Here is a 14722-nt window from a genome sequence, read left to right as displayed (position 1 = left end):
CACACTCTGTATGTGTCCACATGTGGCGGCTGTGGTTTGTGCAGTTTCACACTCATGCCTCATACCTAGACTTCTACGTGTTAATTCTTACTCATCTCTCAAGCCCTTACAATGATCACACAAGGAACCTCAGGTTTGTGTCTCAAGGTGCTATTTCAGCAGGAGTCCACAGTACAAACGCCTTACCTGGCCCCAGTCTCCTGTGACCCAGCGAGGAGGAGGGCAGCGGCCCAAACTGCAGCGGATGCGGACAGGAGGTTTGCTTTCCTCTGGACATTGTGCAGCTGGGAATGTCTTAGACAGGTCACTGCTCTTGCACAGAACAATCCGATGCTTGAATCCTGGACCACATTTTGGAGTACACTGGAAATAAAATAGTATTGAATCACGACAGTTTAAAGACAGAGGAAAATTTGAGGAAAGTCTTTCTTCAAGTAAATGTGTGTTTTAGTATAGAATATACACATACACTAAGTTCTAGGCAGTCTCTCAGATACAAAGTTCCTTAAAGGTTTTTAAGCAGAGGTACTTTTATCTTTGTCTTAAGGGTTTGAAGAGCTAAATCCAACATTTGCTTTTCTTGGCTAACTCATTTTCTTGCTCTGTTGGGGATAGGTTGATTCCTCCATTCCTCTCTATCCTTGGCCTCATCAGCTGTGATAAGATTCTGCTAATTTTTGGAATGTGGAATCCTTGGTTTCCTACTTGGTGGGTGTGGTCTTCTAAAAGGAATTTGTATGTTATTAGTAGACCACAAGAACTTGTCTCTGTAAAGCAAGTTCAGGGTTGATTTAGATGAAATATTCTTATGCCGAGTCGCTAAGAATACTTGGTCACAGGTGAAGGTTTCTTGCACAGAAAATCTCTTAACTTTTCCCCATACATCAGTTACAAATCTAAGGAAGTTGTTCTTTAGAATTGGTTCTGTTTGTTCTTCATACTGAGGGAAGGATGTTTTTCCCTATGTCACAAATCTTATGTACCTCATCTCCAGGTGTTTCTAGAAGTCACCTATTTAACATAGTAGCTGACTTGAGTCTTCCAGCTTTCTCCCTTGTATATCTGGACCCTTCCTTAAAAATCTGTACTTCAGGCCAGGCACGGTGGCTCACGCCTGTAATCCCAGCACTTTGGGAGGCTGAGGTGGGCAGATCACGAGGTCAAGAGATCAAGACCATCCTGGGCAACATGGTGAAACCCTGTCTCTACTAAAAATACAAAAATTAGCTGGGTGTGGTGGTGCGTGTCTGTAGCCCCAGCTACTTGGGGGGCTGAGGCAGGAGAAGCACTTGAACCAGGAGGTGGAGGTTACAGTGAGCCAAGATTGCGTCACTGCACCCTAGCCTGCAAACAGAGCAAGACTCTGTCTCAAAAAAAAAAAAAAAATCTATACTTCCCCTCAATCAAGGGAGGACCTTCCCCACAACATTTGGAAGCACTGTATATATACCTTTCATGCAAAAAACATTTCCAGATCTCCTACAGGAACTACACTAGACTGGGGAGATACAAAAATGAATGAAACAGGCACTTGGTTGGAGACGTGAGTCTTGCCAAAGGTCCCAGCCAATTAAAGTCCTTCCTTCTTTAACTCCGTGTCTGAGGGGTTTTGTCTGCAGCTTGTTCTGCTACATGTCTTGGTTCCCTGACCAGGAAGTGAGGTGATTAACAGATGGTCAGACGGTTGAGGCAGCCCCTTAGGCAGCTTAGGCCTGCCCTGTGGAGCATCCCTATGGGGGATTCTGGCCAGCTTGAGTGATGCAGATCCTGAGCGTGCTCCTGGGTAGGCAATTGCCCGAGTGGAACGCCTCACCAGAGCAGTGTGTGGCAGGCCCCCATGGAGGATCAACGCAGTGGCTGAACACCAGGAAGGAACTGGCACTTGGAGTCTGGACATCTGAAACTTGGTAAGACTAGTCTTTGGAACTTGGCCACTCCATTTGAGGGGAAGCGTGGCCTGATCACCCACAGTGTGCCTGTACTGGCACTTTGGTTTTTGTTTTTGACTTGACTTTGATTGCTTGATACTTTGGTTTTGACCTGGCTTGGATTTCTGGATACTCTGATTTTGGTTTTGATTCTGGTTTTGTGTGAATTATAAAAGTATGTGTGTGCCCTTTTTATCTGTTCTTTGTTTCGTGGTGTGTGTGTGGTGTTAGCGTGGTGTTTTGTCTCGAAGAAGCATGGGTCACACACAAAGTAAGCCCACCCCACTAGGAACTATGTTGAAAAATTTCAAGAAAGGATTTAAGGGAGATTATGGTGTTACTATGACACTAGGAAAACTTAGAACTTTGTGTGAAATACACTGGCCAGCATTAGAGGTGGGTTGGCCATCAGAAGGAAGCCTGGACAGGTCCCTTGTTTCAAAGGTATGGCACAAGGTAACCTATAAGCCAGGGCACCCAGACCAGTTCCCGTACATAAACCCTTGGTTAGAGTTGGTTTTAGATCCCACCCCCTGCCCCCCAACCAGTGGTTGAGAGAACAGCAGCATAAGCGGCTGGCAGAGGCAAGGAAAGACCAGCAGAGAGACAGAGAGGAAAGAGAGAGAAAAAGGGGCAAAGAGAGAGAGAGGAAAAGACAGAGAGGAAGAGACGGAGAGACAAACAGGGAGTCAAGAAGAGAGAGAGAGAGAGAGAGAGACAGGCAGAGAGAGAGGAAGAGACAAAGGCAAATGCAAAGTCAAAGAGAGAAAGACAGAAAGTCAAAGAGAGAAAGAGAGAAATATACAAGTAATTAAGAAAAAAAAAAACCCAGTGTACCCTATTCCTTTAAAAGCCAAGGTAAATTTAAAACCTACAATTGATAATTAAAGGTATTCTCTGTAACCCTGTAACACTCTAATACCACTTTGTTTTCAGTGTAAACAAGGGCTTATCCCGAAAGCACTGAGGCCTTCCTATCAAAAATCCTTAACCCAGTAACCTGTGGATAGCCCAGATGCATTCAATCTCTGGCAGCAACTGCTTTGCTAACAGAAGAAAGTAAAAAAAAAAAAAAAAACTTTTAGAGGAAACCTCATTGTGAGCACACCTCACCAGTTCAGAAGTATCCTAAGGAAAAAAAAAAAGGATGATTTAACATTAACCACTGAAAATTCCCTTAACCCAGCAGGTTTCCTAAGAGGGGATCTAAATCTTAATTACCATACAAAGGTCCGACCAGACCTAGGAGGAACTCCCTTCAGGACAGGAGGATAGATGGTTCCTCCCAGGTAATTGAAGGAGAGAAAAAAAGCCATCTATCCCAATTCTAAGTTAATTTGGATTAAACAAGGTCTTATTAATAGCAAAGGATAATCGAAATCCCAAACTTATAAGGTTTTCAACAAAAGTAAAGTTTGCCAAAAGTTAACAGTGTAACATGTATTATAGTAGCTTCTAATCTTGTGGCCTTAGACAGTCGATAGTCTACAGACATAAAAGAAGTTCACTTTGGAAAAGAATGGTTATCATCTTTGAAAAAAAAGGGGGGGCAGAATTTATGTAAAAAGAGTGTTATATGGTAAATTCTTGTCCTGAAATAAATTAACTGGTTGTTTAAAGAAAGAAATGTTTGTAATAAGTCAGAAAGTTGAGGCATATCGAACAATTGTCTGCGAAAGTCGTAAAAGAAAAAAGTTATTAAAAAATAGAATTTATGCAAGAAATGTCATATAATTTAAAAGTAACTAGGCCTCCTGAATGTAAAACTATTGAAAAAAAAACAGTTTATGTGCAAGGTGTATAAGAAAAGTAAAATATACCTTTGGCAAAAGGATTATAAGGAGGCATAAGAATGTAAATTTTTACCTACATTAAAAAGTTAAAAATATATATATTGTTTTGAAGGTTTAATCAAGTTTTAAAACATTAATTGCAAATAAAAATCTGTGTGTAAACATACTGGCTAAAGTTAAACGGGTATCAACCAGTTTTTCTGTGAATTAGACATTAAAGTAAAAACATGAGTTTTTCTTAAAGCATTAACCTGCTCTTTAATAAAATTATAAAAGGTTAAAAAGAGTCTATAAAAATCTTACCTTATGGCCCAACATTAAAAATTGAATAAATGTCTACAAAGTTTTATTAAAACTAAGTTTAACATTAATAGCACACTAATATAAAGGTAAAATTTAGATTATCTGGTATAAAAATCATACAGGAAGCATTGTCAAATATAAAATGGTGTTTGGCTTCTTTTGTCTAAAAACTAATAAAAATAGATGCTAAAGGAAATTTCTCAGTAGAAAGGCACCAAGGACTATAAAGTCCACTGCTGATGTCCCCACATTTAAAACAAAGGTCAGTTTCTTAGAAATTATATACTTGGCTTATCTTCCACTTTCCTTTCCCTCAAAACTAAAAGTCTTTTAGAATAGGTACCACCCCTAGAATTTCCAGTAAACCAGCACCAGCCTGAAGATCACCTTCTCATCAAAGGGTGGAAAGAAGAAAAACTCGAGCCAGCCTAGGAAGGACGCTACCTTGTGCTGCTAACCACCGAGACTGCCATTCATAGAGCAGAAAAGGGATGGACTCATCACACCTGAGACAAAGTGCCACCCCCTACAGAGTCATGGGCCACAGTCCCAGGGGAAAATCCTACCAAATTAAAGCTAAGAAAAATTTAACGCTTTCATCTATTCTATTACTCTTTCTTCTTCCCTCGCTCTATTGCTGACCATTTAGTTATTAACATAACCAAGTCAATTTTGCCTCAAACTATTGCATTTAACGCTTGCCTTGTTATACCCTGTGGGGACTTGCCAAGTCAAAGACAGTGCTCGACTTCAGAAAAGTACCTCTGTCCCTCCTGCCTCTCCTCAGACTGGGCATTAGTAAATTAGGACCATTTAATCTGGGTAAATTTCGATAAAGACTCCAGTGTCAACCAGGAGTCTTGCCCCCCAATGTAGAGCTTTCATGCCATAGTTGGTCCAACGTTCTGTGGACCACTGAAGAGCAAGGATGGACTACCCCAACCAGTTTTTGTAATTTCCTAAAATCATACATTCGTTTTACTAGAGGATCATAAAAGTTAAAGACTTAAAACAAACTTTGGCAATTAAAACAGGATACCAAGATGCAAATGCCTGGTTGGAATGGATCAAATATTCCATCTGCATGTTAAACAAAAGCAATTGTTATGTTTGTGCACATAGCAGGCCAGAGGCCCAGACTGTCCCCTTTCCACTAAGGTGGTCCTTCAGTAGACCAGGCATGGGCTGCATGGTAGCTCTCTTCCAGGATTCTACAGCCTGGAGTAATAAGTAGTGCCAAGCTCTCTCTGCTATATCCCAAAGTCCAGCACCCTGCGGGTCAGCCCTCGAGGGTCATCCAGCCTCCATCTCCCAACACTAAGTTCACTTCATGTCTCTCACAACAGGGAGGAAACTTAGTGTTCCTTGGAGACCTGAAGGAATGCAGTGAGCTTAAGAATTTTCAAGAGCTTATCAATCAGTCAGCCCTTGTTCATCCTCGAGCAGATGTGTGGTGGTATTGTGGTGGACCTTTACTGGGTGCTCTGCTGAATAACTGGAGTGGCACTTGTACTTTAGTCCAGTTGGCTATCCCTTTCACCCTGGCATTTCATCAACCAGAGGGAGGAAAAATAAGACATTGTAAAGCGAGAGAAGCCTCTTATGGGTCTTTCAACTCTCACGTCTATGGAGTCCCATGGGGAACACCAGATCAATTTAAAGCTTGAAATCAAATAGAGGCAGGATTTGAGTCAATATTTTGGTGGGTGACAGTTAATAAAAATGTAGATTGGATAAACTACATCTATTACAACCAACAGCAACAAGCTTTTCATGAGTTAAAAGAAAAACTCATGTTGGCCCCAGCCCTGGGGCTACCTGACCTGACAAAACCCTTTACACCCTATGTGTCAGAAAGAGAAAAAAATGGCAGTTGGAGTTTTAACCCAGACTGTGGGGCCCTGGCGAAGGCCAGAGGCCTATCTCTCAGAACAACTAGACGGGGTTTCCAAAGGCTGGCCCCCATGTCTAAGGGCCCTGGCAGCAAGGTCCCTGTTAGCACAAGTAAGAAGCAGATAAACGAACCTTTGAGCAAAACCTGAAAACAAAGGCCCCCCATACTGTGGTAACTTTAATGACTACCAAAGGACATCATTGGTTAACAAATGCTAGATTAACCAAGTACCAAAGCTTGCTATGTGAAAATCTCCACATAACCACTGAAGTTTGCAACACCCTAAACCCCACCACCTTGCTCCCAGTATCAGAAAGCCCAGTTGAACATAACTGTGTAGAGGTGTTGAACTCAGTTTATTCTAGCAGGCCCAACCTCTGAGACCATCCTTGAACATCACAGACTGTGAGCTGTACGTGGACGGGAGCACTTTGCCAACCCCTGCAAAGTGACTCTGAAAAAGATGACAAGCCCTGCTACAGTCACACCTGGAAGCTGACTGGTCCACGCACGGCCAAAGCATGAGGAAACTCATCGTGGAACTCATGTTCATTAAAATTTGGACTTGTAGGGTAAGGACTACAACTGACCTTTCTCAGACTGACGGCTGTTCCCAGTGTATACATCAAGTCACTGAGGTAGGACAAAAAGTTGCTATAGTCCTATTATTTTATGGTTATTATAAGTGTACTGGGATTCTAAAAAGAACTTATTTGTATAATGCTATTCTATACAAGGTATGTAGCCCAGGAAATGACCAACCTGATGTGTGTTATGACCCATCTGAGCCTCCCATGACCACAGTTTTTGAAATAAGATTAAGGACTGAGGACTAGTGGGGGCTCATAAACGATACGAGTAAAATGTCAGCCAAAACAAAAGAAAAAGGGGTGCCCAAACAAGTCACCTTGAAGTTTGATGCCTGTGCTGTCATTAATAGTAATAAGTTAGGAATAGGATGTGGTTCTCTTAATTAGGAAAGAGGCTATACGGCAGAAAACAAGTACATTTGTCATGAATTAGGACTGTGTGGAAATGAATGTGGATACTGGTCTTGTGTCATTTAGGCTACTTGCATAAAAAAGAAAACGAATCCTCTCCATCTTCAGAAAAAAAAAATGAATTAAATAGTCTCTACCCTAAAGGAGCTCAGAGTCTTATTTAGGAGACAGACATGGAAACACAGGTTAATGTTAAAAGCATCATATAAGTGGATGTAGAACACATAAATTATCGTGCCCCTAACACCATCAGCCTGTTTTATAATTATGTATTTACATGTCTTTTCATCTCTACTAGACTATAAGCTCCTTAAAATTACTCCATTTATTTCATCTTTGCATGCTTGTGTGCATGAAAACACACACATGCATGTGCACACACACATACACACACACCCCAGGAGCCAGCTGAGGACTCTGAGTAAACGCTTGATAAATATATGCTCTTCTTTATCTGGAAAGGTGACAGTTCTGATTTACCATTAGGTAAATCAAGATGTACTAGTTGTGGATGGGGAGATCTAGGTGAACACCGTACACATGTACACACATGGATTTTGTTAGGGGCAATCTTTGAGCCTGGAATATGTCATAGAAAGAGAGAAAAATATTAATAATTTTTTCAGATGAAAATCAATGATTCAATGCAAACTTTATTACAATGAATATAATCACAGAATGCATTTCCTCCAACTTAGAAAAGGTTTCATTAAGATGCATTTTGAAGGAGGATAACACAATTTTTTCCAGTGTAGCTCGAGAAGAGGCTTTAGTTAGGGAGGGAAGATCAAGAGAGAAATTCCTGATCCCTTTTATTTCTCTTCACAGCCTAATCAATATCCTCATAACCTGGTGCTGCCTCACTCTACCCTTACAATCCATCACTAGGTCTTATTAATCCAATTCCGAAATCTCTCTCACACCTGTTGATTTCTCTCCATCTCTACTGCCACTAATCTTACCTCAGACAAACATCATTTCCCATATAAAATTTTGTAATGGCTTTCTAGTAGGTCTCCTGTTTCTTCCTCTTGCTTCACTCAAATCCACTCCCTAAACTTTAGTCAGAGGGATCTTTCTAAAACACAAATCCAGTTATACTGCATTTTGATTGAAAAAAAATCCCTTAATGGCTTACTATTGCCTTCAAGATAAAAATTCAAACTCTATATATGCTTAGTACACCACAGTAGTAAGGCTCTATTTACCTCTTGAAGTTCATCTCTCTATATGTCAGTCATATAAAATAATTTCCAATATTCTCCAGTACTAGCCCAGTGTCAGGCACAAAGTGAATAGTGTTGCTTTTGCAGCTACAGTAACTACTACTACTACTGCTGCTAATAGCATCTATCATTAAATAAATACTGTATATACCAAGTGTGCTAAATGCTATAATTTATATAGTGCTTACAACTCTCCTATGAGGTGGCAATTATTATTCTGGTTTTTTTTTTTTTTTTTAAGGTGGAGTCTCGCTCTGTCGCCCAGGCTGGAGTGCAGTGGCCGGATCTCAGCTCACTGCAAGCTCCGCCTCCTGGGTTCACGCTATTCTCCTGCCTCAGCCTCCCGAGTAGCTGGGACTACAGGCGCCCGCCACCACGCCTGGCTAGTTTTTTGTATTTTTCAGTAGAGACAGGGTTTCACCGCGTTAGCCAGGATGGTCTCGATCTCCTGACCTCGTGATCCGCCCGCCTCGGCCTCCCAAAGTGCTGGGATTACAGGCTTGAGCCACCGCGCCCGGCCCTATTATTTTGTTTTTAAAATGAGAAAGCAAACTTAGAGTGACTGGTAAAAAGTCACACATATATTAAATGGTGGAGTCATTCTAATACTAATTCTTACTAAGTGTTTTCTGGATGTCAGACACTGTGCTATGTACTTTGTATGTATTGTCTAATTTAATACAACAATCACTTATATTTCAAGACACCAAGGCATGCAATAATTTCTGTAGAATAAATAAAACCCTAATCCAAGTCTTTGAGCTTGCCTCACTTGTGTCGAGTCCATTTCTATCTCTTGAACTTGTTCCACTTGTTTTAATCCTCTTCACTTCATGCCAAGTCTCCTCCACTGTTCAAACTGAAGACTTAGAGGATTTCTGCGACTCTCTTAAAGCTTAATATTATCACTGGTAACAGTAACACTACTATACTGCTTTCGATATAATATTAAACATTATTAAACAAATGTTTAGGAATTATTATAGATGAAGAACTTCTTTAAGGGTAAACAGCAAATGGTAAAGCTGGAACGAAATCGTAGGCCTTGTGACCCGTACTTTAGGGCCTACTTGTTATCCATTTCTCTGTTATTATTGTATTCACAGGCTGCTCTTAGTGTTGGCAGAAACAAACTCATGACAATACATAGTAAATACAAATTATTATAAGAATAAGTTGAGGTGAAGTATAAGAGGATACAAGGCCACTTCATCCATATGTTATGCAAAAACATACAGGATGTATAGGGAACTCAGTTTTTGTATTTCGAGGCTATGATTAGTTTTCTAACGGGAGCATTCACTGAAAAATGCACTTGTGCCACTCCCCTGACTCCTTCACATTTTAAAATCATGTGTGTGTATATTAAATTCTGGGACATACATCTCTTGTTTATTCTAATAACTTTTTCCAGTGGCAAGAAGCTTCTGTTACTAAGAATATAGTAAAATCTAGCTGCCTTTCCTAAAATCATATGCCAGGTCGTACTTACAATTAGGGGAGACAAAGAATGCGAAGACACACAATTCATTCACCTCCGTCTGAGAAGTCCCAAGGAAACTCAAACCAAAACCAAACCAGATATGATTGATAATAAGAAGGATAAGGCTGGGCGCAGTGCCTTACGCCTGTGAATCCCAGCACTTTGGGAGGCCAAGGTGGGCGGATCATGAGGTCAGGAGTTTGAGACCAGCCTGGCCAACATAGTGAAACCCTGTCTGTACTAAAAATACAAAAAAAAAAAAAAAAAAAAAAAAAAAAATTAGCCAGGTGTGGTGGCACGTGCGTGTAGTCCTAGCTATTTGGGAGGAAGAGAACTGCTTGAACCCAGGAGGCAGTGGCTGCAGTGAGCTGAGACTGTGCCACTACACTCCAGCCTGGGTGACAGAGCGAGACTCCGTTTCCAAAAAAAAAGGGAAAAAAAGGAGGATAAGAAGACAAAGCAGCACTAATATTTATTGTGTCAAGTAGTGTTCTAAATCCTTGGCATGTAATTACCTAATCCTCATAGAAACTCCATGAATTGAGTACTGTTACAAATCCATTTTATAGGTGAGGAAACTTAAGTGCTAAGAGGTACACACAAATCCTGATGGCAGTTTCCTGCTAAAAAGGAAGCTCTGAAAGATACATGCAAAAAGACTAACCTTCTGTAGAACAATGTGCAGTTATGTGTAAAGGTAAACACATAATGACATTTACTTAGGCAAGAAATCATTTTAGAAAAATTACACCTCAAAATTCACTATTTTAGCCAAGGATATTTTATCTTACAGTAACAGAGGTACAGAGATTTTATACAATATTTTCAAGAGAGTGAATGACTGAAAATTAACCAGATTTTCAAGACAGTGAATGACTGAAAACTACATTGCTGTCAAATTTGTTACTCAGTGAATACACCAGGCCTGAACCCTGCAGATCCAGCCACAAATATTACATGTCTACAGCCAGAGTCTCAATTCTGGTCTCTGCAAATATTGTACTTCTTACAGGTGATTATAAAATTAAATGTTTAAAAATTGCTTGTAAAAATAGTAAAGGCACAGGAATACCACTTAAACCTGGTTCATTTAAGTAGAACCTAGCAAGTCCTTCTGACCTTATGTCAGAGATGTTCAAGCAGAGAAGTCCTCAGTTTGTTTTTATATTTACTTATTCCTTCTGCTTTCTCGAGGCCTAAAAGGCCTCATTTTTCCCTCTTTACCCTACTGATAAATACAGTATCCCTTCCTAATCCGCAGTTTCATTTTCCACAGTTTCAGTTGCCAGTGATCAACTGAAGTCTGAAAATAGATGAGTACAGTACAGTAAGATGTTTAGAAAGAGATGTTACATTCACAGAACTCTTATTACAGTATGCTGTTACAGTATTGTAATTTTATTATTATTGTTAATCTCTTACTGTGCCTAATTTATAAATTTATAAATTAAACTTTATTATAAGTTTGTATAGATAGGAAAAAAGTATATAATATATATAAGGTTCAGTACTATCTGCAGTTTCAGGTATCCACTGGGGGTCTTGGAACATGTCCCCTGTGGATAAGGGGGGACTACTATCAATGTGTTTGTCCATCTGAAGTCCTCTGTTTTATTTAGCTATGTAAAAAATAAAAATAAAATAAAATAATTAAAAAATAAAATAAAAAAATAAAAATTTCTAGAAAAGCAAGATGAGCCATGGTTATGCATGTATAGACATGTGTGTTATGTAATATATAGACATTAACTTAATTATGAATGCTTCAGAGCATTCTCCAGAGATAATCATTGGCCTATACCCACACAAAGAGTATGTTTTTGTATAACTTTTGAGTGTGCAGTAAAATCTATTAGTAATAATTAGAAATTGGGATACTTAGTTCAATACTATATTTTTCAGATCAAAGAATAGTTATAAACATCAAAATTCATCTCATTCTTTCTCATAATAAACCTTTAGGTAGCAGGGTAGAAGATATTATAAAATTTAGAAGACTAGTGGTCTATTCTTTAGTAAAATTGTTTCTCATTATTTCTCCTTATGTGGGTAAATGCCTATTTTTTCCTCTTTATTCATATAATTAGAATCTCATGATCATTTAAAATCCGACCAGACCTTCTGTTTTTTGTTTTCATCTCAGTGGACTATAAGAGGTGACTTTTATGAGAGATGCATTTGCTTCAGCTTAAGCAGCAAAAATATATTTTGCAGAAAAAGTATTTGAAACCAACCAGGGAAAAAAATTTGGCCCTCACCTGTAAAGGACAGAAACATTAACATTTCGGGGTTACACTGAGTTCTCCCTGGAGAGATGGGTTTAAATTACTTAGTCAAAGGACTAGAGTAGAACCTAGGAGTATACAAGGTACTGACACAATTGTCTCATCAAACGAAACACAGTCCCTTGTAGGTAGATTTTCCCCATCTTTCTTAAGTAATGCTATCTAAACATAAGTACTATAAAGTCAGTTGAGTAAGATGTCAGTTACCCACTTGTCCAAGAGTAAGTACAAGAAATGTATCTTTTTCAATAGGCATTATTCTGTAGGAGTCAAATCAACCATTTTGATACATCAAAAGGATGGGTTAGGGCTGCTGGACCCCATCCACGGTATGCAGCAATGCTTTCAAGAGCTACTTGCCAAGTGAGGGCAAAAACAGAAAACTATTTAAAGTCCAAATAGCCCAGGTGATCCCAAGCATAGATTATAGGACATGTGAAAGCTGTGACTTCATTAGTTCCGGAAAAGGCTGCTGATGAGCCATTTTCCACCAAGGTAATTTAACTTTTTTTTTCTTCCTTTTGCCATAAGTACTGGGTGGGTTTCACTGACGCTGGCTTTACAACAATGGAAATTTTATACTAGAAAAGGAAAGGGTCAAAGGGTAAATTCCTCTTGCTGCAATATGTTTTCACCAGTTGAACCTCACCCTTGTGATTAGCAGAGTTCAGACAGCTGAGCGCTGGAAGTGGGGAGGGGGCAGAAAGGGGAGGTTTTCATGGGTGTGTCAAAAAAAATTGTGTGAAATATTTGCCAAAGGTTAACTGAAAGAGACTGAATACCGCCTGCTCTTCTGCTGGGACGTTCTCTTTTCATTAGTGGGAGGTGTTCCATTCCTTTGGGAAGAACAGGCTCCTTGTTCTCATTTTGTTCACAATAGCTACTCAGACATCTATTTCATTTAACGTTATTTATTCTTACTTATTGTTAACCCATCTAGGGAAGGGAAGAGGTGGGCTGTCTGGTAAACTAAGGGAATGCAAGTGTGAGAGTAAAGACACCCCACATACCCCGCTTGGGGAAATAAATAGGAGAAACAGTATGGGGCAAAAATCATCTTTCCTCTTGAATAAAGGATGATGACAGTGACAAAGATGGTGCACAATTAGAATTTTTGAGACAGTGACAGCAGCAGTTTTCAACCTGTGCTTACCCCAGAATTGTTTCCTGTCTGGGGAAAGACAACAGCAGCTTCCTTGGACAATGCTTTATCTGAGGTGGTAGTCCCCACAAGTGTACTCCAGTCCCTCAGCACCATTTCTTGCCCCTAAGCTTTGACTCAGCCATGTTAAAGAGTATTGCAGAAATGTGATTAAAAGTGTCCTCAGCTTAGATGTACATCTTCAGGCAGCCTCCAAAAATGCCTAAGAGCCTCTTAGAGCCATTTGAGTGAGTCACTTCAAAGAGTGGATAGATAAGAATCAAAATTCTAAGAGAGGGGTAAGAGCAACCTATATGAAGTTGAATTCTGAAGGAAACTTTAAAATAGCATTTGGAATGGAAGCATATCAGTTAATATATACAAGCTATCCCTCAAGGTGATTATATCTGGTTGTTTTATTTAAAAACATATAATGATACAGAAGAGTGTAGGTCAGAAGATCAGTTGAAATGAGGCTTACATGAAGTTTTGATATTTTAGTGGTTGGCAGCAATTTCTTCTAGAAATTTCTCAGAAGGCATTCTTTCTGCTTATGAAGGATGATATAGTATAGAGTTCTGTATTCCAACCTTCCTGTTACCTATCACTATTAGTCTTTCATTTACTCTTAAAAACAAACCCTTTTCTCTCACACTGCTTTCATCACCCACTCTGTGTTTCTGTGCAGTCATTTCTCTTTTCAGGCATCCTTTCTCTAACTTCCCTGTTCTCTTCCCTACTCCCAACTCTATACCCCTGAATATTCAGCTTAACTCCCATCAACTAAAAAGCCTTCTGATCGTACTCCAGGCTATTCTACCCTTCTCAGCTCTGAATTTCTATATGAATTTATACATTTATACCTCACAATCCACTGTTTTATTACACACTACCTTATATGTAGTATTCTCTAGTTGTTTCATGGGTATTTTTCACTTGCCCATGCTTACAAGATTCTTTCATATTACCCATGGTGCCTATCCCAGTATGTTTAGTAATCACTCAAACTTACTGACTTGACCTGAAGCCCTCAAACTGTGGCAGCCAATCATCAGGTCTCCTATTATGATTTTCCCATAACAAATTTCTCATACCAATGAATATTTATGGATTTCTATAAGGATCCTGGGCACTAACATGTGTACAACTCTCCAGAATGTCTATTCTTTATCAATGGATTTTATCTTTCGAATCAGTTTAGGAGTTAATGCATCCCATTAGGGAACAGAAGAGTCCATACTGTTTTCCATAAACACTGACAGAATAATACCAAGGATATCTCTACATATGACTGAAATATATAACTAAAAAATCTAACTTAGGTAGGCAGAATGTAATTATTGAAGCTGGACTATGGCCAGGAAACTTGGAAGAACACTCCCAATTCCTGTCAAAGATTCCATGGATAACCACAACTGGACAGAATCTCCACTTCCATGTACCATCTTAAACACAGTGCTGCTTTTGGTCGTCTGCTCCAGCAAAATAAGGCCACTCAAGCAGTAAGATTCACAGGGGAATAGTTACATCCAAAGGTTCCTAAAGAACAATGTTTAATCTTTTTGTTTGTATTTTGACAAATGTATGAGGTCTACAGGAAATACCCAAAGCAAGTACCACAATGTTTCTGGCAGGATATATTAGAATAGAGTCTGAGATGCATCCTGT

General features: G+C 39.4%; 1 protein-coding gene across 1 annotated transcript in view; it reads right to left on the bottom strand.

Moving 5' to 3' along the window:
• ADAMTS6 (ADAM metallopeptidase with thrombospondin type 1 motif, 6) overlaps positions 1-14722 on the bottom strand; it is a 336516-nt gene that overhangs the window by 18565 nt on the left and 303229 nt on the right. Inside the window, exon 23 of the mRNA XM_011966761.1 lies at positions 187-363. Within this exon, the coding sequence (XP_011822151.1) occupies positions 187-363 (177 nt within the window). The remainder of the gene's footprint in view (positions 1-186; positions 364-14722) is intronic.

The sequence above is a fragment of the Mandrillus leucophaeus genome, unplaced genomic scaffold (genome assembly GCF_000951045.1).
Source record: "Mandrillus leucophaeus isolate KB7577 unplaced genomic scaffold, Mleu.le_1.0 Scaffold771, whole genome shotgun sequence".
Classification (NCBI taxonomy): domain Eukaryota; kingdom Metazoa; phylum Chordata; class Mammalia; order Primates; family Cercopithecidae; genus Mandrillus; species Mandrillus leucophaeus.
This window is presented reverse-complemented; position numbering and strand designations above follow the sequence as displayed.